Source organism: Artemia sp. Qi Xiang Cuo, chromosome 3 (genome assembly GCF_049724085.1).
Source record: "Artemia sp. Qi Xiang Cuo chromosome 3, ASM4972408v1, whole genome shotgun sequence".
NCBI lineage: Eukaryota > Metazoa > Arthropoda > Branchiopoda > Anostraca > Artemiidae > Artemia > Artemia sp. Qi Xiang Cuo.
This window is the reverse complement of record NC_142796.1, coordinates 8,484,358-8,510,087: the sequence shown is the minus strand read 5'-3', so window position 1 is coordinate 8,510,087 and position 25,730 is coordinate 8,484,358. Positions and strand designations below refer to the sequence as shown.

General features: G+C 36.7%; 1 protein-coding gene across 1 annotated transcript in view; it reads right to left on the bottom strand.

Annotated features, from left to right (window-relative positions):
• The window catches only part of Mtap (Methylthioadenosine phosphorylase), a 70,056-nt gene that overhangs the window by 17,510 nt on the left and 26,816 nt on the right, over positions 1 to 25,730 (bottom strand). Inside the window, exons 2-4 of the mRNA XM_089086795.1 lie at positions 24,257 to 24,402; positions 21,734 to 21,901; positions 4,697 to 4,952 (exon numbers count right to left, since the gene is read on the bottom strand). Coding sequence (XP_088942921.1) covers positions 4,697 to 4,952; positions 21,734 to 21,901; positions 24,257 to 24,402 — 570 coding nt within the window. The remainder of the gene's footprint in view (positions 1 to 4,696; positions 4,953 to 21,733; positions 21,902 to 24,256; positions 24,403 to 25,730) is intronic.

The window sequence follows — 25,730 nt, the reverse complement described above, 5'->3', positions numbered from 1 at the left end:
CACAGTTTTGTTTAATCACAATTTGTACAACCACCAAGAGGTAGGCTTGCTCCTTCACAAGACTTCTGCAGCTCAAATCAAGCAATATAGACAAAATGACAGATGACTGTTTCGAATGTTTTGAAGGCAGTTCCATTGAAGGCGTCGTAAAATTGATTGGCGCTTTCCTAAAGAAGCAAAACAATGAAACCTTCCAAATTTGAGCCCTTACCTGAAGCCCCGTTCCCTGGTGTCTCTGGTCATCTCCCCCCCCCCGAAATTTTCATCCGACTCGTAAAAGTATAAAAATATGCATATAAACAAATTTTCGATTGCGATTTTTGATTTTTCTATGTGCCCCCCCCCCTCGCTCTAAAAAAAAAAAAATCCTGGATACGGCCTTGATATTATTTATACATATGATATTTTAGTTATTTTTATTGATTTGTTTTGTTTATATTTACTTATATCTTTCTAACAAACAACAAAAGCACGAGGAATAATAGGGAAATCTTTTTACAAGACAGTGGAGATAATTTTAATGAATATTTTTTGGCCCTATGTCCAAGGGCCGTCCTCAGCAAGACAAAAATATATAAAAGAAAGAAGACTCACAACAACATGCAACCAATAGAACAAAAAATTAAATTTTTTTTAAAGTAGTCCCAGCATCCTTACTTCAACGAAGTTCAACCAGGACTGATAAAAAGTAAAGTAAAACAAGGCGATTCAATGAAATGAAAGAAAAACAATTGAAAAACACGTACTTATTGCTAATCCAGCCTTTTTGGCAGCTAACCTCAAAGGTCTTTTTGTGAACGGTTCTGTGTTAATGTCAATTGGTTTTTTAAAATATTTTGTAAAATCATTTTAATTAAATTTGTGTATAGAGCATTTAGTGTATATTCCCCTAAGTCGCTATTTAAGGAAATATTAATATTAATCTTAAGTCTATTTCAATTGATTCTCGGACTACCTGCTTTATGCCTAGGTCATTGCTAATAAGGGCGGATTCATCAAAAAGTATATTGTGGCTAGGATTATCAAAAATATGGCTGCCTAATGCAGAATCAAACGAAATTGTGGAAATATTAGAATTTAGAGCTTTGACTATATCATCTTTATGCTGTTGTATGTGCTTTTCTAAATTCTGGGGTGTTCTACCTACATAGTATTTGCCACAATCGCATGGTAATTGATAGACCCCTCTTTGGCGAGTAACTGGGATTTTATCTTTACCAGAATTTAGTCTTTATCTTTATCTTTACAAAATACTTTAAAAAACCAATAGACATTAACACAGAACCGATCACAAAAAGACCTTTGAGGTTAGCTGCCAAAAAGGCTGGATTAGCAATAAGAACGTGTTTTTAAATTGTTTTTCTTTCATCTCATTGAATCGCCTTGTTTTACCTTACTTTTTATAAGTCCTGGTTGAACTTAGCTGAAGTAAGGATGCTAGGACTGCGTTGAAAAATTTTTAATTTTTGGTTTTATTGGTCGCATGTTGTTGTGAGTGTTTTTTCTCTATATATTTTTGTCTTGCTGAGGATGGCCCTTGGACATAGGGCCGAAATATTCATTAAAATTATCTCCACTATCTTGCAAAAAGATTTCCCTATTGTTCTTCGTGCCTTTGTTGTTTGTTATGGAAAGGCAGCGTGGTCTTCGTCGCTATATTTTTCTACTTGTTTTTTAATCAGTTCTGAGAATTGCTGGTTATTATTTATTCATTATTAACCTTTTTTCTTACTTTGTCCAGACATTGGTGTCAAGACAACTTCATTTAGGACCAATCAGAATATCTTATGAAAAAGAGGCATGATTGTTCGAAAATAATTTTACCTTAGAATTTGGTCTCTACCTGAGCAGGTAAATGAATTCAGCTTCACCAAATCATTGTACTTTTTAAAAACAAACCCCGAAAAGGCAACAAAGAATATTATATTTCTAGCTTTAATTATATGATATTAGCCATTCAGTTGCATCTTAGTTGCGATAGATTCGATTTTCACTGATACTTGCGGTTTCTGTTTTCTTGCCATTAAAGCCATTAAGCCAAAGCCATTAAGACAACATATTATCGAAAACAGGCTTTTAATGCCTTAGGCCACTTTTGTACCTGGCGGCTCTCGGGTGAAGAATTTCCATGAACTTGTGAAACGACACTGTTCAATCCCATCCGTTATTTACACTTAAAATGTTGAATTTTATTGAAAATAAATAACAACCCAAACTTGTCAAAATCTACATAATCAGAACATTGAAATGAAAATGATGCTGATGCTCCTTCAAGCGCCCTATTGTAAAAAATAATTTCTATATTTTATTTTAAACGCCCAGAGCAGTTTAACAAGGACTAGTTTACATTTACTAGTTACTAGTTTACATAACAAAGACTAGCTAATACAGCCAGATCTAAAGAAATCCATTAATTTTCAATTTAATTGCTTCCATTTATTTCAATCTAATTGCTTTAATTTTAATTGCTTCAACAAGGAAAAAAAAGACTCGCATTTAAAAATGTTCATTTATACTGTATCAAATGAATAATTTTTAAGATTGCTAGTTTTGAAGTTTTCAATTTTTTATTTTAAGAAGGGTAGGGGGGGGGGTGTATCTGAAGTAAAATTCCCGAGAAGTGCCAATATTTGAAAAAAAATAATAAGTGATGCTTTTTTTAATGTGAAAAGATTCGAGTTTCTTCCTAAAACACTGACATTTTCTTCTAAACTCGAAATTCCCAAAAATGAATGTGATAGGCATACAATACTTAGAGCAAAGAATGTTATTCAAGGTTACACGTTAATCCTTTGACATATTCTGACGTATCATTCTATCTAAGATTTTTTTTTCTTTTCAATATTAAACAAAAAATTTGAATAAAGATAAAAAATATTAAGCCTATTAGTTTATTTCAAAGTTCATTCTTAGTTTTATAATGTGAGGGAGCTGAAAAATTCCGACAATATACAACCCTTTTTTTCTTAATAAAAGGAGTTTTTACGAAAATACAGATTGTTTGAGATTTTCTTCGAAAACCACTAACATTTGGTTTTCAACCAAAAATTTCATAGCATAAATGTAAATCAGAGGAAATGCTCTGGCGTATCCTATAATAAAGACCCATTTGTCATCCATATGTTGCTTTTTTCCAATAACTTCGATTGAAAGGCACGGCCATAAAAAATTGGGAGGGGGCTACTGGATTGGAGATAGGAAGTTCTAATGCACTCTATAAGGGTAAAAAGTGATTGAAGGGCAACCTGTCCCCTCCCTTGCTCTTATTTGCCACCCTCGTAACTCCTCACAGTATCGGATCAAAATTATTACAGTAATTTTGACCAGAATAGTAAAAAGGCCCGATGAATATGCCTCCGGCGATGACATGGCCATCGTAGCCAATGAGAAAAGGGGCGATATGAAGCAAATTGTCAATTGTTACAGATATGTGTTATAGTAGAAAAAGAAGGGAACGTTTGATCTTTGGTGTCCGATTGGCTACAAAGTTTTGTTGATTATTCACAAGGCCAAGAAGGGTTTTTAGGGGTAAGGGTAGAAAGGATCAAATAACTATTTACCCCTAATTAGTTTGAAACTTAGAGCCATTAGTTCTTGGAAAATGAACTACAAAATCGTTCACCAAAATCCAACGGCTTGGGTGCACCGAGTCGAACTTTTCGGAGAGTTGAAGAAGGGAACAATGGGAGGCAGACGACAAAATATTTCTAAGTGGCCTAACTTGCAAGTACAGTATAAAATAAAGTAAGCATTCCAATTAGTTAGGGCATATAAAATAAAGTAAGCATTCCAATTAGTTAGGGCATATTCCAACTCATGTGAGTTCAATGTTTATGCTAGTTCTAAAATAATCTCATATACTTGTGTTCACACGCAAAATTTTGGCCCAAGAATGTCATTTTTTAAAGTATTCATCCCAAAGAACTAAACTTTATTTCTGTTCGTTTTAGATTTTGTTTTTCAGAATTGAAAAAAAGGTCGAAAGAAAAGGAAGATAAATCCCCAAACGAAAATTAGAATACTGGAAGCTGATGGCAATAATCAAATGTGGTTCTAAAACTTGGGCACTCCGAAACACGGAGAAGGGTTTTTAGATATTTTTCTAAAGGATTTGTCTACGAATTCTTTTGTGTACAAGTCTGACTGACAGTATTTCAAACAGAAAACTGCACGAAAAATGTGGTTCTATCTTGCTTTCTAGGGCTATAACGAAAGAAAATTGAGATAGCCAGGATGCGTTCTGCTGATAGAAGATGTTAGATTACCAATGATCATCCTCTTCGGCCAAACGAAAAGCAAGTCGTCCCCAAATGGGATGGAGGGAGGTCATAAAGAAATATTTAAGGGAAGTTGGAACTTATTGGAAGGGTGTCAAGAGGGAGGTTATAAATAAATTAAGATGGAGGAGGAGCGTGCGCAGCTGTGTTGGCCTCAGGTTTCTTGGTGCTGCAGTGAGTTGGTAGTAGCAGACGTATGCTCTTTACTTTTCTTGATAAAAGCCTGTTTAAAAAAAATATCAGGTTAAATTAATGTCAAACCGTGCCCTTCTCCCCAAATCACCATTTTTACTTAGTATTTACTCCCCCTCCCCACTGGTTTTGCTATGGTAAGAGCCGGCGAAGTTGGTTCTTTATCCCTTTCTTCATGTTAAACCATTCTTTGACCACACTAGTTTACTGGATCGAAATATTTATACCTCAGGAACCGTCGTCATATTAACAACATCTGCGTGCCAATGCCTAAATAAGTGACTTTCCGCTTTCGAAGAGAATCGTGGTCCTTCAATTGTCACACAAGTTCCTTTGGCATGTACTTTAATCCCTAATTCTTGAGCAGTTTCAAAAAGGATTTGTCTCGTCTTTGTACAAAAGGGCTCATCCATTGGTGCATGACATACACCACGAGGTGATGTTGGAGCACAATCGTAGAAAGTCTGCTCACGTTTTGTTGTCCTGTAAAAACAAAACAAATAAGTGGCCAGGACAAATAAGTGGTCAAGGACGCTTCCCTCAAAAGCTTTCCATTTTTTTTTCCTAGAGGAGCGTACTTTAGATGAGTCTTTGGACAGGTCTCCATATCACCGTCTCCCAGACCTTGTATGCAGATAAACTTAGTAAGACTATAAAAGGAAACCCTTTATGGTGGGAATATCAATAGGCTATACGCAGCATCAACAAACATAATTACGCAAAATAGCAGGTAAATCGACAGCTGGATGGGGGGAGTAGCCTATTAAGCCCTCTTCCCCAAAGAGGCAGACTTAAATATAGCGAAGTAAATTATGTGGAAAACATATAAACATATGTAAAATTATGAGTGAAAATTTAAGAAGAGGAGGGTAGGCTCGAAGGCCCCCTGCTGACAGTCCTGGTACCAATAGTTGAGAGATCTTCTCAGGAAAGGTTAGGTTAGGAAAGGTTTTGGTTAAGTACAGACCTAACCAAAGCTAGCCCACATGGCGACAGTGAAATGAAATATTATCAGTTCGGCTCTATTTCACAAAATTTTACTCCTATCCTAGCGTTGCAGCAGACAGCAAGAGAAAAAACTGGGATGCAGTATCAAGCAAGTAAATAAAAATTGCAAGAAATAAAAGGATTTGGGCAATAAATCAAACTGAAGAATAAAAATAAAGCATATGAATTTCTTCATTTAAGAAGGAATTATGAGCAAGCCACCATATTTTCGTGGCAATGATACTATAAAAAGGAAAGCCAAAGCCTCTCTGGTAAAAATTGTAAATCCAAACCTCTCTGGGGTAGCAAATAGCAGAGGTTTAATCTATTCTTAAATTATAGATAAATTTTACGTTTCAGTTTTGTATCGTATTATTCCGCTTGAGGTTTAAGGTATAGGTTCCCCCTGAGACAAGCGATTTCACGACAAGTCTGCAGCTGTAACCTGCACAAAAAGGACAAGACGTATATATAATTGGATTTATTATTCTAAGAGCTATCCATTTAACAAGCAAGAATTATAATATTACTTAAGCTTTTCCTTAGGAATCGTCTTAGACTAACTTTGAAAAATCGGAAAATTGTCCCTGTTTCCCGCTATTTCCAACCGATTTGTTCAATTTTGAATTTGATCAACGTGGTGGAGGTGATTAAACACTTCAGAACCAAGCAATGGCTAATTAGAGTAAAGCGAAGACAGATAGTCTCTGTGAGAGGTAAAGCTGGCATAACTTTTCAAGAGATATATAAAAAATGATTAACTTCACTTTTTAACGATAGCCTATCATCCATCCTAGGGTAGAACTAAGGTAGACCAAATTCCAACAATGTAACTCTTCAGTTGGACAGAGTTAAAGTGCTGTACTAAATATTCATTTATATAGAAAGCTTTTATTTTCAAACCTCCAAACCAATTAGCATATTTCCACAAATTATTAGCGCAAAAACCTTGTTAATCAACAAATCTTTATCCAGGAACTAAAGGAATATTGCTATTATTAATAGTCACTAAGAATCGGGACAGTGGAAACTGGCCTTTAGTTAGTTCGGCAAAACACATTTCAAAATAATGAAAACTTCCAGAATAGAAATTTCAGCTTTTTTCAATGGATAGCTACGGCTGCGTTTGATGGTTAACCCTCATTATGTTTTCATAGTTCAGGAAGCAGGGATTATTCAGAGGGATTAAAAACTAAACACCCTTTACACAAGGAAAGCTAAGCAATCGAGTTGACTCTAGTCAACTCTTTTTTTTGGAGAGTAAGCTAGGGTATTTGGCTAAATAATATTGGATATTTCAAGCAGTCAATAGGAATCAAAAATAGTATCTAAACTGGGTAAAATTTCCCAGGGAATTCCCTGGGGGGTGGGGGACCGGCACAAACAGTAGCTTCGTTTTTACCCAGAAATATTAACAATTATTTCTCTGTTTCTATTTTTATACATTTAGCAATGTCTTCCTGCCTCCCAGGGGAGGCAACCGGCGTCCATTGTATCTAGCAATAATGAATTCGAAAGAATGAAAAAAAAAGAAAAAAAGAAAGAAAAAAGAGTACGGTGATTTGAAGAATGTTAGATTTACAAATATGGTAAATATGTTATACAGTATAGATAATTTATTCAGACTTTAATATTCTTGCTATGATATTTTTGTTGCTGCTTTCACTTCTGTAAGTGATTCAGAAATTTTAGTGCCCGCCTCTCTTGGCTTCGATGCAATTCACTTAGCGTAGTTTCTCTTACATTTATAGGAAAATGAATGTCACCCCACCCATTTGGGCTCGAGAGTTGCTTAGTTCAGCAACCACCCCATATATCAAAACAGTCAACTCAAATTATCTTTTGAAAGATCCAGAAGTAAAAATTACTTCGAGAGTTAAAAACTAAACACCCTTTGAACAGGAAAATCTATACAATCGAGTTTACACTTATCAATTCTCTTTTATGGAGAGTTGGTCAGAGTATTTGACTTATTGAAATTGAATATTTCAAGCAGTCAACATATATCACAAAGTGTACCCCAAGTATCAATGAGACCACCATAAAAATTGTCCGGGGTAGGGAGGGGAAGGGCAGCGCAACCAGGAGCTTTATTTGCACAAAGAGTTATGTGCAAATATTTCCTATTTCTAATTCTCCATGTCCCCTGTTACCCAGGGGGAGGGGCATTGCCTCCTCCATCCTTCTTGCCGGCGTCCTTATATCTAACGATAGTGGAATGGAAACAATGTAAAAACGTTGATTATTTGAGCATGATTTATTGAAGATTGTTAGATTTACAGATATGGCAAATGTGTTATATGGTCACAGTATTTGGCTTATTGACATGGAATATTTCAAGCAGCCAACATTTATGAAAAACCGTACCTAAAATGAGGAACACCAGAAACATTTCCCAGGGGCGGAGAGGGGGGACAAGTGCAACCTCACAACCTCCATTGACCCCGGTTAGTTTTATAATAGAATTGAAGGCAGAAAATGAGTTTCCTCCCAAGTTTCTACGATCACACCTTTAATATGAAGTTGCTAGAAAAAAAAACAATTAATAAGAAACGAATTCTTCCAAACGCTTCCATTTACGGTACCTTATGTTTGCGAGCCTCAACGTTGACTGGCCGCCACAAAAAGAAAAGAACCCAAAAGCAAACTCTCCCAGCAGACATCGAAATCTACTATGAATCGGCAATTTGACTATGAAAATTGATAGAAAAAAACAAAGAAATTTTAAGTTCCCAGTGTCGGCAAGGGTTTTCAATCAAAGCGGGTAGCACTACAGGGAACTTCTGAAGCTTCTAAACCGCCCAAAAGTAATTTCTTTTGAACTGATTTTTATCGATTTCATAGCATGTGTGCAGGAATATTTTTAGGGACTGCCTTTTCGTAAACTTAAAAAAAAATACTGCTCCATTTGGTAATAATAATAAAAATGCATACTTTCTGATGATGTAAGTATCATTAAATCTGAATATCTCTATTTCTTACACAAATCGGGAGAAGTTTAATGGTTTTCAAAGATTTCTGGAATAGCAGATGTCAGCTTTTTATTTTCTGTTGTCTATTCGGATTTCTTATCCAAGCTCTATAAGTTATGGCAAAACCACCCAATCAATTCTAAATAGTTTTGCAACACAAACTAAAAGTTTATAATGGACAAGATAGGGTGATCCTTTAAGGTACCCGATGGGGTGCCGATGGCTTTAAGGGACAATTCGGTCTTGACATAACTGATTGCAATCAATTCTAAATAGTTTGGCAACACAAACTAAAAGTTTATAATGGACGAGATAGGTACCCCATCGCTTTAAGGTGATCCTTTAATGGACCCGTTGGGATGCCGTTGCCTTTAAGGGACAATTCGGTCTTGCCATAACTTATAGCACTCAATTCTAAATAGTTTTGCAACACAATCTAATATTTTTTAATGGACTAGACCTGATTATCCGTTAAGGCACCCGAGGGGGCGCCAATGGCTTTAAGAGACAATTCGGTCTTGTCATAACTTATTGCAATCAATTCTAAATAGTTTTGCAACACAAACTAAAAGTTTATAATGGACAAGATAGGGTGATCCTTTAAGGCGCCCGATGGGGTGCCGATGGCTTTAAGGGATACTTCGGTCTTGCCAAAACTGATTGCAATCAATTCTAAATAGTTTGGCAACACAAACTAAAAGTTTATAATGGACGAGATAGGTACCCCATCGCTTTAAGGTGATCCTTTAAAGTACCCGGTGGGGTGCCGATGGCTTTAAGGGACAATTCGGTCTTGCCATAACTTATTGCAATCAATTCTAAATAGTTTGGCAACACAAACTAAAAGTTTATAATGGACGAGATAGGTACCCCATCGCTTTAAGGTGATCATTAAGGTCTTCATTTAGTCTTCAGAGTGGAAACACCTTTTTGCATTCACTCACTTTGGACAGAATTAATTAAGAGCTTTGAACATAAATTAATTCAGTTACCCTAGCTAACTCATCTTTAATCAGCGATAATATATCAAAACCCATTTCGGTTCAAAAAATGGCAAAGAGAGTATGTCAGCAATGCAGATTAAGAGTTACTATTCACTCTATTCAGTGCAGTAGCTGTGAGTTTTACTTCCATGAACATTGCTCCGGTATAGAACGTTCTAAGTGGTCAAAACATTGGCTTTGCCTAGATTGTACTACAAAAGAAGATACTAATGACAAGGTAGTACCCTTTGATGACTCTTTGCGTTGTTCCACCCAGACCCCGTCTACCCTTATGACACCTCCACGTCACCCATCGGGAAATGACCTAGTCAATGTTTTGAAGGAAGTGAGGTCATCACCCTTTTCGTCTCTCAAATCAATTCCTTGCCAAACCAGTTCCATGCCCCAGGACAGTCCCCTCTCAACCACGTCCGATGTGTCCTGCCAAACCTATTTCGTTTCAAAATCAACTGATTTCAGTTGCCAAACCCCTGACCAGGCTACAGTATTCAAGACCTGTGCTTCCTGCCAGTCCAACTTGTTAAACAATGTCCCTACTGCACCTAAGACAAGAAACCTCCTCCCTCCAATGCAGCGGTTATTATCATTGATGATTGAACTTGAAAACGTTATTACAGAAATATCCACCCTGACCACTTTAAAAAGTGTTAGAATTGGTAACCCCCAGTCTTTTCCAATCCAGGAAAAGGAGAAATCCCCAATTTCTGTTAAAAACCAATATTAAAACAAGACTTATTGATGCTAATGTCGCTCCTGATAACATCATCAAAAATCAAAATTTAACAGAAGACAAGGTACACGACAAAATTATAGATACGAATCCAGTGATTTCCGGTTCAACTAAGATAAAAAGACAAGTTTGTGTGTTTAAAGTATTAAGCTGTCTTGGTTTTAATCACCTATCACGCACAATTGTTCAAGGTCAAGTTCATTCTGCAATTGAACCTATTTACTCATGTAAAGCTAGGTGTGAGTTCAATTCTAGTGACGAAATATCCAAGTAGTAAGTTAGTGCTAATAAATGTATATGCAAATATACCTGGAGAGGGATTTGCAAGAATGAAGAGTCGTGTAAATACCTTCATTTGTGCAAGAATTATTATTTGAAGAATTAATCTAGTGTTCCTGGGTGGAAACTCGTTTATTCCAGGGTGTATAAAAGGTTTAGAAGTGGGCTTTGCTTTCGCGAATGTTGCCAAATCCACTTGCAATATGGGTACAAATATTTTAAATATCTCTTAAATAGTGCGGAAAAAAATTTAAACCCGAAGTCAGCTCTCCTTCCAATTCCTTCTCTCCCCAGTTTGAACCTGTTAAAAAACGATTTACATCAAACCTTCCCACCTTTACATCAAAGGTCAGTGAGATACTACAAGCAGTTCAGCTCAAAGAAAACAAATTCTCCCCCTCCAACAGTGCCAATAAAACTCTGTCAAAAAACGAGAGTCACCGAGTCTGTCATGTAACACACCAGTGTCCATTGAAGCACCACCACCCGCATATTCCGGGGACTTTAAGACCCCCACCGTATTCTATCACCACAAAGAAGACCCTACTTCCATCCATTCGGGTTATAGAAGCATCGAATTACGTGACTCTAGTGTAAACCAGTGTTTTAGTTCTAACTTATGTCCCCCCAAATCCCTACTTAATAATATCCCCATAATTTGTCCGCTGTCCTCCTTTTCTCTCAAGCCGGGTCAGCCCCGCCTTTTAATCCTGCTTCTCAAATGAGTCCCAGCCTTCATCCCGAAAAAGATGCCTCTCCTCTCCCAGATCCACGGTCCTCCCACTCTCCACTGCCTCCTACAATTAACAAACAAAAAAATGCCCTCTTTAGTAACCGTTTTACTTTCCCAAAGTTGCTTGTTATGAACGCTGAAAGCCTGAATTTCAACAAATTGATCGAGATAGAGGCCCTCTTTCAAATAAACAAAACTTATGTAATTTCCGTAACTGAGGTTCAAGCACAGAACCCTGATTTATTGAAAATTAATAACTACTCCCAATTCATAAAACTTCGTCCCCATGATCACCCCCTAGGTAAAAAGGGAGGTGGAATACTATTATTTGTAAATAATTATCTCTTTCCTAAATTAATTCATACTCCCAACCTTTCAGATTACGAGGAAATCATTTGGGTAAGTGTAAGACCCAAAGTTTTACCACGCCCCTTTAATTTTATTTTGTTTTTCTGCTTCTATTATTCCCCAAATCAAAACGCTGCACCAAGACAACGATTCTACCAACAACTGGATAGCAGTGCCGACTTTGTCCTGTGCAAATTCCCGAACACTGGCATTTTCTTAGTAGGTTATGCTAATAATCTAAAGTTAAATCCCTTTTGGAGTTCCCTAAACTTAAAACAAATAATAAAAATACCAACAACAAAAGGAAATTCAACCCTTGATTTGATTTGCACCAACATACAGGCTTTCTATACCCCTCCTGTCCCCTTGCCCCCGTTAGGAGGAAGTTACCATTTTTGTTTATTAACGAAGCCTCTCAATAGCTTTAATCATACTTTTTCTGTTACTGAGTTCTCTTATCGCCCAATTTCCAATGATGGCCATTACACATTTGGATCTTGGATTTCCAATGAAAACTGGCTGGCCCTCAAAGGAAAAAAAGACATTAATTTTAAAGTCTCCGAATTCCAAAATATGATTTAAACAAAATACATAAATTCCTTCCCTGTGAAAAAAGTAAAAATATGTTCTAATGATAAAACATACGTTACTACCCAATTGAAAAAACTAATTAAAATTAAACGGAATCTACTGAAGAGTGTTGAAACATCCGAAGCGAACTCACTGCGTAAACATATAAAAAAAGCAATATGTAAATCAGCTTCTTCATATTTCAAATGCAAAGTCCAGTATTTATTTTCGACAAAGCCAAAACAAAGGTATAATAGAATAAAGAAAATTTGTGGGAAAACATATAATAATATAGACTTCCATTTCCAAGAAGACCCTTCGGTTACAGCCAATGATCTGAACAGGTTTCTTTCTTCCATAGTTCAGAATCTCCCTCCCCTTTCTTTTGACACTCCTTATGATTTGTGCTCTCTCAATTTTCCCGTTATTTCGCCCTCGGATGTGGAGGCAAAAATTAAGAACATTAAAAAGTGTAGTACATGTCCATTAGACATTCCGATTGTACTAATTAAAGCCTTTGCCGACAATCTCTCGGAGCCTTTGTCCTTACTTTTTAATGAAATTACCTCTACTGGTAAATTTCCAAATTGTGGGAAATTAGGTTTTATTACTCCCGTAAAAAAGGAAGGTTATAATCAAGATTTTAATGGTGTCCGTCCCATTACTCTTACTCCAGTTTTTTCGAAGTTATATGAAAGCTTTTTAGCTGAGTGGTTGAAAGTAAAAATAATCCCAAATGTTGACCAATGACAATTCCGAAACCTACGCTCTACATCTACTACCCACTTTCTTGTTCTCCTTATGGACACAATATGCAACACACTCGAAAAAACCAATACCTGGCTCAATGTTATCGCTGTTGACTTGCAAAAAGCTTTTGATTTAATCAACCACAATATACTATTAGAAAAGGTATCTAAAGACTTTCAAGTTGACCCTTATTTAACTAGAATAATTGCGTCTTTCCTCTCTAACAGAACGCAAGTCGTGAAATACCTGAATGTATATTCTGATCCCCTCCCAATTTATAATGGTGTGCCCCAAGGAACCCTCCTAGGTCCAATTTTATTTCTTACAATGATAAACAACCTTGGTGTTTATTTCCCGGATAGATGGAAATTCGTTGATGATCTAACTGTCTTAGAGACATGTTGCAAAAATGCATAAAGTAACCCAATGTACATCTTGGAATCGATATCAGCCGAAGCTCTTACTGATGATATGAAAGTCAACCCTTTAAAGTCAACTGTTCTTACTATTAATTTCCTTTAAACTCCTCCTTCTTTCTCCTGTCCAATCCCCCCTGAAATGTCCGTTACCACTATGATATTGCTGGGTGTTACCATCTCTGGCGACTTAAAGTGGAATTGTCATATTAATGACATCATTAAACATATAAATGCCGTATTTTACCTCCTGAAACTCCTTAAAATATTTAAATGCTATAACTTGCTCTGTTTGAGGATGTTTTTGTTATTTTTTCGCCCAACCCTTGAGTGCGCCTATCCTGTTTGGCATCCTGACATTTCAATTGAATTGTCGGACAGAATAGAAGCAGTAAAAAAAAGGTGCCTAAGAATTATCTTCAATGAAGGTAAAGTACCTTATATTTCCCTTCTTAGGAGAGCTAACCTTGTCTCCCTTAAGGAAAGGAGAGCAAAAATTACCTTGAGTTTTGCTAACAATGCCCTTCATAACCCTCGAAAAACTCCCCTTTTCCCCGATCAATATTCACCCCTTCGACCCCGCCTCCCGCGTTCTGTGTCAACAAAAATCCCCCTTCTCGCCACATTAAGAGTTTGCACTGAAAGATATAGAAGAACTTTTATCCGTTACATAGTTGACATTTTCAACCACTGAATCTCCGCTGCCTCCCCCCCCCCCCCCTCACTCACTCTTTACCTTATAGTTATTAATTTTAATTCCCATTATGCAAATTTGGAGGTTTTATATTTATGTTTGTAAGTCACTAACTAACTTATCTTTTTGTTTTAATTCTACTTTATCCCCTTGTTAATTTTACAATGTTTTTTTTTTTTTTTTTTTTTTTCGGAGGGGGAGCATTTTTTCTGACTTGACATTTGCCTTATAATTTTATGAGTTTACTTTGTTCTTGTTTTTAACGTTTTTACGTATTTGACATTGACCCTTTTATAATTTTATGTTGTTGTTTGATTGTTTGTTTTTGATGTTCTTTTTTCGCTGTATTTGACGCTAAAGTGCGAATTCGGCCCTTTTGGGCTTGTGATAGCCATTTTTCAGCAATAAATCTTATCTTATCTTATCCTTTAAGGTACCCGATGGGGTGCCGATGGCTTTAAGGGACAATTCGGTCTTGCCATAACTTATTGCAATCAATTCTAAATAGTTTGGCAACACAAACTAAAAGTTTATAATGGACGAGATAGGTACCCCATCGCTTTAAGGTGATCCTTTAAGGTACCCGATGGGGTGCCGATGGCTTTAAGGGACAATTCGGTCTTGCCATAACTTATTGCAATCAATTCTAAATAGTTTTGCAACACAAACTAAAAGTTTATAATGGACGACATAGGTACCCCATCGCGTTAAGGTGATCCTTTAAGGTACCCGATGGGGTGCCGATGCCTTTAAGGGACAATTCGGTCTTGCCATAACTTATTGCAATCAATTCTAAATAGTTTTGCAACACTACCTGAAAGTTTTTAATGGACTAGATATTGTGATCCTTTAAGGCACCCGATGGGGTGCCAATGGCTTTAAGGGACAATTCGGTCTTGCCATAACTGATTGCAATCAATTCTAAATACTTTTGCAACACATAATAAAAGTTTATAATGGAACAAGATAGGATGATCCTTTAAGGCACCCGATGGGGTGCCGATGGCTTTAAGGGATAATTCGGTCTTGCCATAACTTATTGCAATCAATTCTAAATAGTTTTGCAACACAAACTAAAAGTTTATAATTGACTCTAGTTTTACAAGAACGTTTTCTGGTGTTCGTTGAAAGTTCCCGGTGGGATGCAGGTGGCTTCAAGTTACAATTTGGTATAGTACTCACTGATTTGAATCAATTCTAAAGAGTATTTAAAAGAAAACACATTTTTTATAAAGGCAAAAAGAGTTACCCATCTATGTCAGGTGATAGTGTCAAGTACCCGATGGGGTGCCGATGGCTTTAAGGGACAATTCGGTCTTGCCATAATTTATAGCAATCAATTCTAAATAGATTTGCAACACAAACTAAAAGTTTATAATGGACGAAATAGGTACCCCATCGCTTTAAGTTGACCCTTGAAGGGACCAATTGGGGTGCCGATGGCTTTAAGGGACAATTCGGTCTTGCCATAACTTATTGCAATCAATTTTAAATAGTTTTGCAACACAAACTAAAAGTTTATAATGGACGAGATAGGTACCCCATCGCTTTAAGGTGATCCTTTAAGGTACCCATTGGGGTGCCGATGGCTTTAAGGGACAATTCGGTCTTGCCATAACTGATTGCAATTAAGTCTAAATAGTTTCGCAACACACCATAATATTTTATACAGGAACAAGACAGGATTATCCTTTAACGCACCCGAGGGGGTGCCGATGGCTTTAAGGGATAATTCGGTCTTGCCATAATTGATTGCAATTAATTCTAAATAGTTTTGCAATACAAAATATAATTGTATAATGGACGAGATAGGTGCCACATCGTTTTCAGGTGATCCTTTAATGGACACGTTGGGGTACCGATCGCTTTAAGGGACAATTCGGTATAGCCATAACTTATTGCAATCAATTCTAAAGAGTTTTGCAACAAAAAATAAATGTTTATAATGGAAGAAATAGGTACCCAATCGCTTTTAGGTGATCGTTTCATGCACCAGATGGAGTGCAGGTGGCTTCAAGGGACAATTTGGTCTTGCCATAAATTATAGCAATCAATTTTAAAGATTGGCAACACAAATTATAAGTTTATTATGGACGAAATAGGTACCCCATCGCTTTAAGGTGATCGTTGAAGGTACCCAATGGAGTGGCGATGACTTTAAAGGACAATTCGGTCTTGACATAATTTATTGCACTTAATTTTAATTAGTTTTGCAACAAAAACTAAAAGTTTATAATGGACGAGATAGGTACCCCATCGCTTTAAGGTGATCCTTTAAGGTACCAGATGGGGTGCCGATGGCTTTAAGGGACAATTTGGTCTTGCCATAACTTATTGCAATCAATTCTAATTAGTTTGGCAACACAAACTAAAAGTTTATAACGGACGAGATAGGTACCCCATCGCTTTAAGGTGATCCTTTCATGCACCCGCTGGGATGCCGATGGCTTGAAGGGACACTTCGGTCTTGCCAGAAATTATTGCAATCAATTCTAAATAGTTTTGCAACACCAAATAACAGTTTATTATGGAACAAGACATGGTTATCCTTTAAGGGACCCGATGGGGTGCCGATGTCTTTAAGAGATAATTCAGTCTTGCCTTAATTGATTGCAATTAATTCTAAATAGTTTTGCAATACAAAATATAATTTTATAATGGACGAGATAGGTTCACCATCGTTTTAAGGTGATCCTTTAAAGTACCCGATGGGGTGCCGATGGCTTCAAGGGACAATTCGGTCTTGCCATAATTTATTGCAATCAATTCTAAATAGTTTTGCAACACAAACTAAAATATTTTGCGGGAACTATATAGGGTGACCGTTTAAGGTAACCAAGGTGTCGCAGATGGATGTATGGGCCTCTGATGGATCGTACTACCATCTATCACTTTCTACTAATTATTTATTCACCAACAACTCTATTATGATAATTGACAAGAGAGTGACCCCATCGCTTTAAGGTGATCCTTTAAGGTACCCGATGGGGTGCCGATGGCTTTAAGGGACAATTCGGTCTTGCCATAACTTATTGCAATCAATTCTAAATAGTTTGGCAACACAAACTAAAAGTTTATAATGGACGAAATAGGTTCCCCATCGCTTTAAGGTGACCCTTTAATGGACCAGTTGGAATGCAGGTGACTTTAAGGTACAATTCGGTCTTGCCATAACTTATTGAAATCAATTTTAAATAGATTTGCAACACAAAATAAAATTTTATAACGGACGAAATATGTACCCCATCGCTTTAAGGTGATCCTTTAAGGTACCCGTTGGGGTGCCGGTGGCTTTAAGGGACAATTCGGTCTTGCCATAACTGATTGCAATTAATTTTAAAGTTTTGCAACAAACACTATTTTTTTAGTATGAACATAATATGTACCCATCGCTTTCTGGAGTCCGTGTCACGTACAAGGTAGAATGCCGGTGCCGGTCAGGGACAATTCGGTCTTGCACAAACTGATTGAACTTAATTCTAAATAGTTTGGCTACACCAATTCAAAGTTTATAATGGACAAGATAGGTACCCCATCGCTTTAAGGTGATCCTTTAAGGCAACCAAGGGGATGGCGATGGCTTTAAGGGACAATTCGGTCTTGCCATAAATTATTGCAATTAATTCTAAATAGTTTTGCAACACAAAGTAAAATATTATAATGGAACAAGACAGGATTATCCTTTAAGGAACCCGTGGGGGTGCCTATGGCTTTAAGGGACAATTCAGTCTTGCCATAATTGATTGCAATTAATTCTAAATAGTGTTGCAATACAAAATATAATTTTATAATGGACGAGATATGTGCCCCCTCGTTTTCAGGTGTTCCTTTCATGTACACGCTAGGGTGCCGATCGCTTTAAGGGACAATTCGGTATTGCCATAACTGATTGCAATCAATTTTAAATAGTTTGGCAACAAAAACTAAAAGTTTATAATGGACGAAATAGGTACCCCATCGCTTTAAGGTGATCCTTGCATGTACCAAATGGAGTGCCGGTGGCTTTAAGGGACAATTCGGTCTTGCCATAACTTATTGCAATTAATTCTAAATAGTTTTTCAACAAAAACTAAAAGTTTATAATGGACGAGATAGGTTCCCCATCGCTTTAAGGTGATCCTTGAAGGCACCAAATGGGGTGCAGGTGTCTTTAAGGGACAATTCGGTCTTGCCATAACTTATTGCAATCAATTTTAAATAGTTTGGCAACACAAACTATAAGTTTATAATGGACGAAATAGGTACCCCATCGCTTTAAGGTGATCCTTGCAGGCACCCGATGGAATGCAGATGGCTTCAAGGGACAATTCGGTCTTGCCATAATTTATTGCAATCAATTATAAAACTAAAATTTTATGAAGGAACCAGACAGGGTGATCCTTTAACGCACCCGAGGGGGTGCAGATGGCGGTATGGGACACTTCGGTCTTGTCATAAGTTATTGCAATCAATTTTAAATAGTTTGGCAACAAAAATTAAAAGTTTATTACGAACGAAATAGGTACCCATCGCTTTAAGGTGATCCTTTAAAGCACCCTATGGGTTGCAGATGGCTTCAAGGGACAATTCGGTCTTGCCATAATTTATTGCAATCAATTATAAATAGTTTGGCAACACCCACTTAAAGTTTATGAGGGAACTAGATATTGTTATCCTTAAACGCACCCGAGGGGGTGCCGATGGCTGTAAGGGACAATTCTGTCTTGCCATAATTGATTGGAATTAATTCTAAATAGTTTTGCAACACAAAATATAATTGTATAATGGACGAGATAGGTGCCCCTTCGTTTTCAGGTGATCCTTTAAAGGACACGTTAGGGTACCGATCGCGTTAAGGGACAATTCGGTATTGCCATAACTTATTGCAATCAATTTTAAATAGTTTTGCAACAAAAACTAAAAGTTTATAATGGCCGAAATAGGTACCCACTCGCTTTAAGGTGATCGTTGAATGGCCCCGATGGGGTGCAGATGCCTTTCAGGGACAATTCGGTCTTGCCAAAATTGATTGCAATTAATTCTAAATAGTTTTGCAACACAATATAAAAGTTTATAATGGACGAGAGAGGTGCACCTTCGTTTTCATGTGATCCTTTAATGTACACGGTAGGGTACCGATGGCTTTAAGGGACAATTCGGTCTTGCCATAATTTATTGAAATCAATTCTAAATAGTTTTGCAACACAAACTAAAAGTATATAATGGTCGAGATAGGTTCCCCCTCGTTTTCAGGTGATCATTTCAAGTACACGATAGGGTACCGATCGCTTTAAGGGACAATTCGGTCTTGCCATAACTTATTGCAATCAATATTAAATAGTTTGGCAACACAAACTTAAAGTTTATAATGGACGAGATAGGTACCCAATCGCTTTCAGGTGATCCTTTAATGTAACCGATGGGGTGCCGATGCCTTCAAGTGAAACTTCTGTAGTGTCATAACAGATTTAACTAACTTATAAATAGTTTGGCAACACAAAAAAAATTTTTTTGCTGGACATTACCTGGTTATCCGTACTGTAGCCCGAGGTGTCGCCAATGGCGGGCAGAGACAATTCGGTCTCGCCATAACTGATTGCAATCAATTCTAAATAGTTTTGCAACACAAACTAAAAGTTTATAATGAAAGAGATAGGTACCCCTCTATTTATGGTGATCCATGAACGTACCAAATGGGGTGCCGATGGCGTTAAGGGACAATTCGGTCTTGCCATAACTTATTGCAATCAATTCTAAATAGTTTGGCAACACAAAATAAAAGTTTATTATGCAAGATATATGGACCCCATCGATTTAAGGTGATCCTTTCAAGCACCCGATGGTGTGCAGGTGGCTGTAAGGTACAATTAGGTCGTGCAAAAACTTAGTGCAATCTAGACAACTGACTTTTTAAACGAACTTTAAAAGTATATTATTGACGAAAGAGGTACCCATCGCTTTAAGGTGATCCTGGCAAGTACCCGATGGAGTTGCGATGGCTTTAAAGTACAATTCGATCTTGCAATCGCTGATTGAACTCAATTCTAAATAGTTTTGCAACACAAACTAAAAGTTTATAATGGACGAGATAGGTACCCCATCGCTTTAAGGTACCCGATGGGGTGCCGATGGCTTTAAAGGACAATTCGTTCTCGCCATAACTGATTGAACTTAATTTTAAATATATATGCAACAATCATTATTAGTGTATTATTAACGAAATAGGTACCCATCGCGTTCAGGTGATCCTTTAAAGTACCCGATCGCTTTAAAGGACAAATTATAATAAAATATAATTTTGATTAAATACAGTCATAGGCAGAAAATCAATGAGTCATTAAGGGAAAAGTCAATATTGAATTCATTTCTCCATCAACCAGTCGTCTAATTATTTATTGAGAAAAGAAACGTTGGCTTCAATAATCACTGAAACGTTTAAACCTTACATTCAAAATCCATCAACAGATCCCTCCTACAATCAATCATCCATTTATTAGCATAAAAAATATAAAGAAACAGACTGCAGCATGAATGGTACCAATAGAATTGACTTACTACAAGACAAATTAGCGGCGTTTACATTTCCTGATTGCTCAAGGCCATTACTATTGAACAGATCTGAAGCTCGACTTACGGTAGCGCACTGGATCGACCCCCTACTTGGCAATTGGAAGTCCAGGATTCCATTCCAGCAGCCTCACGACCAATAGGGAAAGGGGATCCACTAGTTAAATAGAATTTCCATGAAACATCTATGGATCCAGTTGGCGCCATAAAAAGAACAGGAGGTATTTAGTTTTTGCAGGATCAGAAACTTCTACATACAAATGTCAAGTTTCAGTCTGGGTCAAACAAAAAATCCAAAGTAGCCCCAAATTAAAAATATTGAAACAAGTGTACTTTTCCGTAATCTTCTATCTTTTTACCTGTCAACGCTTGCCTAAATAGCGTTTAGACTTACCTATCAATAAACTGGTCAAGAAGTACTATTCCAACAGACTACCTGTAATAACTTCTTTTTTTTTAAGCAGTGCCATCATCCGTGATGTGCTGCTAGTCCTGGCAACTAATCTTTTCGCTTAGTTTTGAAATATTTATATACTTCCTCTTAAAACAACCAAAAGACGGTGCTTGTGGGATAGCTTCTACTGAAAGGTCATTTTAACAGTTCGTAATGGTCTCATGGACATGGAAAGTCATGGCCACACGGCAATGACCCGTAGAACAAAGTTCTCTTTTAGGCACTCTTTGAGGGAAACTCCCTACTGTAGCTATCCCTAACGAGTCGGAATGTGACCAGTATATCTAGTCGATAAAGGTCTGCCACGTCTGAGCTTCGTTAGTTCGTCTAATCGAGGATAGTGCATAAGCGTTCCCAACGCTTTGAAATAAACTGAGTTGGTTTGACGACAAAAATTGTATACCAGAGACTAACTATTACCATAGAAATAGTAGGTTAGAAAATTTGCCACGACAATTGGAAAAATTTTGATAAATTAAAACTTGAACAGATAACTGAGTCGAAAATGAGCAAGTAAACCAAAATGTACCGAGATGTTTGACCGTGACCGTACCAAAAAACTTCCAAATGTAATTCACTGTGCCAGGGCCTCTAAATTACATCAAAACGGTAAAATTTTCCCGCATTAGCTACGCTGGCGCATATTCTTGTAAAGTCCTGACATAGACGGAATGTCAAGATGCTCCTCTCAGTGCATTATTATAGAAGCCAAAATTCACCAAGTTTAATATTTTTTCTCTGTCTACTTGTCAAGACTTTTTAAAATAAAATTCAGACTTACCTATCAATGAACTGATCTAGCAGAACTAATTCACCGGGTTTTATATCTTCTCGAAGTGAACCACAAGCCGTTGACGCAATTATATGAGTACAACCGAGTTCACGTAGTGCCCAAATGTTGGCACGATAGTTGACAGTACTAGGCATAAATTTGTGGTCCCTTCCATGCCTATAAAACGCAAAATAAATTGCAGCTTAACAAAAAAAAGTTGCCAAATGATGTAGAATCAGAAAAATCCAAGAAAATCTCAAATTTAAGACAAGAAATATCAGCATAAAGCAATGCCAGCAAAAAAAGCTTATACTACAAATGTAAGTTACATCTCGGCACAAAAAAGGAAAAGTAAGAGAAAACTAATAACCCGAAGCATGATAAATCAACAACCTAGAAAGCAAGACTGAATACCCAGAAAATACAGATTTGATGAGAACTTTTTTTGGGGTTTCTTTAATTTAAGCTTTTGATACTAAGAGCAAAGTGTGGACTTCAGTCAAAAACACCTGCCATTCTGTTGCCATTATTGCCCTTACCCTGTTAGTTTTTCATGAAAACTCTTATATTTTTTAAGGTTGTTCTATCATTTAGTATTCTATTATTGCTAAATTATTTTGCGAAATTGCAAAATTGTGATAACTCATAGTCCATAGCCCCTAAGCCTACTGATTGCAAACAAATTTTTTTTTATATATATTATCTAGTGCAGGGGTTCTTATCCATTTCTTGTCAATGTCATAGCTAAGAGCGCCTAAATAGGTAGTGGAGAAAAAAATGAGTACAACCGAGTTCTGGCACTGCCCAAATGACAAGACTGTAGTTATAGCTGGGCTACTTGTAGCTATACCTGGGATATCATGGGGACAGGTGCATTGCCAAAAAAATTACCATGACATTTGGAAATGGCATGAACTAAAAATGTCAGGTAAATATTAAGTGAAATTTTGACTCTAATAGTACAACCGAGTTCTGGCACTGCCCAAATGATGAGACTATAGTTGACAAGGCTTGGCGAAAATTTATGGCCTCTTTCATGCCTATAATATGCAAAACAAGTATTTTAAGCATATTTCTATTATATATGGTACTTTGAACTCAACTTAATTATCAATTTAATAGTAACATTAATAGATATAGCAGATTCATAATAGTAGTTTTATTATATAATATTAATTTTAAAACGTAATCCCTAAAACAAGCTTTTCAAAGAAAAGTAAAGAGCTTCACTAAGCAAAAAATGAGCAGAAATAAAATCAAATAACCTCTCAAGCGTAAAACTAGCACAAATCACCATCAATAAATAAAATGAAACTCAAAACGAACAGAAATTACAATTAATAACCGAGTCAAACCGAAAACATGCAAAAATTAACGTGAGTAGGGCTGACTACCCCCATACCTTCTCAAGACCAGAACATAATTTGCACTTTTAGCCATTTCCTGGCCAACATCACATTTAGGAGGGTATGCATTCACAGTGGAAATTTGGTCATGAATAAAACCAATTTCTTACACAGTCCAAATGTTGAAAAGTTATTTGAAAGGAATGGACATAAACTTGTGGCTCCTTCCAACACTTAAAAACTATTTTGCAGGAATAACTATTAATTCATTATTGCTAAGTTATTATATTACTAGGCCTAATAATTTAAACAGAGATTTTAGAAATCATGCAACAATAATTTTTTTTTGCAATTTGACACCTCAAGGACAAATTCTCTGAGACACAAGGAAACTTCTTTGCTCCCCCTTTCCCCTTAGGTGCCATACTGTGTCCACCAAATACTACATTAATGCAATGTTTAATGATATACACATATTAAAATAAAACGACATGCATATTTTCGATAGCGAAAATATATGTATAAGAGAATCGTGTAGCAGATCAAAATATTTAATATAATTCTTGACTTAGTATACACAAAGACGTATTAATTTATCATAAATTACAGGTAGCATGTGGTTTGCGAACTCTTTGAGATTTTTCTTCCGTGCCAACAGCAATAGTATCCAAAGGTGTTTGAAGCAGTCCAAACCAATTATTTTGGTCGGATTCTCCAAACCAAATAATTGATTACATTAATTGCCACCATTTTTGTTAGGTCTGTGTTTGATTTTTTGAAATGCCTTGCTCAAAAGCACCAGGTAATAGAAAAGTTATACGTATAACCTTTGAAATAATGTACGTTTCCTTCCCTGTTGGCCTCTGTCTAATACTAATAATTTTCTTGTTGCCTTGTTCTTGTTGATTTTTCTGTCTGGCTCTATGAATGTGGCAATACGACTTCCAGGCTAACACTGAAAGCCCTTAAGGTCCATATTTAGTATAATAAGCCACTTCAATAAAAACGGTTGTTGGAAGCTAGTGGTGAGAGAAAACATTTTTATTTCCTTTCCCATAGTAATTTTAATAAACTGATTGGTTGATAAACTGAATACAAGAAAATGTCTAGGGATTTAAAAAGAAAACAAAAAAGGTGAGAAAAAAAGAGAGATAAACAGAATTGTGTAAATAATAAATTAGGTCACCTTGCCAGAACAGCACAGCTGATACCATTAATTGTTCCAACAGAAATCTTATCAGATGGCCTTCCATATGGGGTGGACACTTCCATGTCTTGAGCATTCTCTAGACAATCCAAGGAATACAACCCAGAACCACCAATGATTCCAACCTGAATTAAAAATTTGAACGGGTTAGATATGATTTTTGACAACTTTTGAAGATGGTTTATCAAATACAGCCCTAGTGGTTCTTTAATTTTAAACCGTACCTAAATTAAAGTTAAAATAAATTTAGAAATTAAATGTAAATCATTTGCAACTGTTATTGGAACTGATTTCCTCCTGGGTCACCAGAGGCACTCAGGAAGAGCTGCCATTTATCCCTTATATGTACTGCTCCCCAAATGTCTTTCCAGTAAGGTGGTGGATTGTGTGTGGTGTTTTTCAGGTCCTGCAGGTAGGTAACAAAAAGCTTTTTTTTTTTTTCTTAATGAGGTTCCTTGTAGGTGTCAGTGACGTTCTGAGGAGTCCATCTTCTGCCATACAGATGACAGAATACAAGTAGCATCAGTTTTGGACTGTGTATGCTAGCACAATCGAGCATTTCAGTTGCCATATTAATTAACTTTATAAAAAAAAACAGAAACGGGTAGGTTTTTCAGAACTTAGGGGCTATGCTAGTTTCCAATTGGCAGGCGTTTCAACTACCAAGGAAATATGTATGACCCCCTACCTCCCCCTAGCTATGCCACAAAAAACTGAAATTGATTTTAAGGTTAAAAAAAAAGAATTCGGCATTGGACTTCACATTTCCCTACTGGTGGTGCTGATTTTCGTTTTATCGCCATTCAGACAGGAAGTCCAGTGGGGGGGGACCATCCTGTGCTTTTGCACGCCCTTCCTGTTTACCTTCCCCATATTTCTCCAGCTACCTGTTTAGAGCTGAGTCGACTTTGGCTGAGCTTACAGAGCCAGGCCACCACCCTCGTTCAAAATCAAATAACCAGCAACAACTGGACTCAAACCCCTATTTTCATAGACAAGAAAATCAAGTCTAGCGCGCAAACCACTCAGCAAGGAGGGCTCTTATTTTAAGGTTAGATAGGATTTATTTGATGATACTCTCCTATTATTTTTACATAAATAGGTTCAACTACAAATGAGAACAAATTCAGTTGCACAAGCACAATGGCCCTGGTTTGAACCCAAGCGGGAATTTTTTATTTGCATATTAATTTGTTTTGACAAATGAAAAAGACCAATGTGCAATGAGAACCCCTAGGTATCCGAGAAGAGAGCTTGATGGGCCCAACTGTCCAAGAAACAGGCTGTTGAGTGAGGAATCAAATTTCAGATTAAGATAAACAACCAGAGGCAAAAATTATGACAATCTTTCATTGAAGCACAAACAATATCATCCTTCTTATTAATCCAAATAAATATTACTCATGATCTAACTTTATTTGTGTTTTATTATAAACAAATTTATTTTTACTAT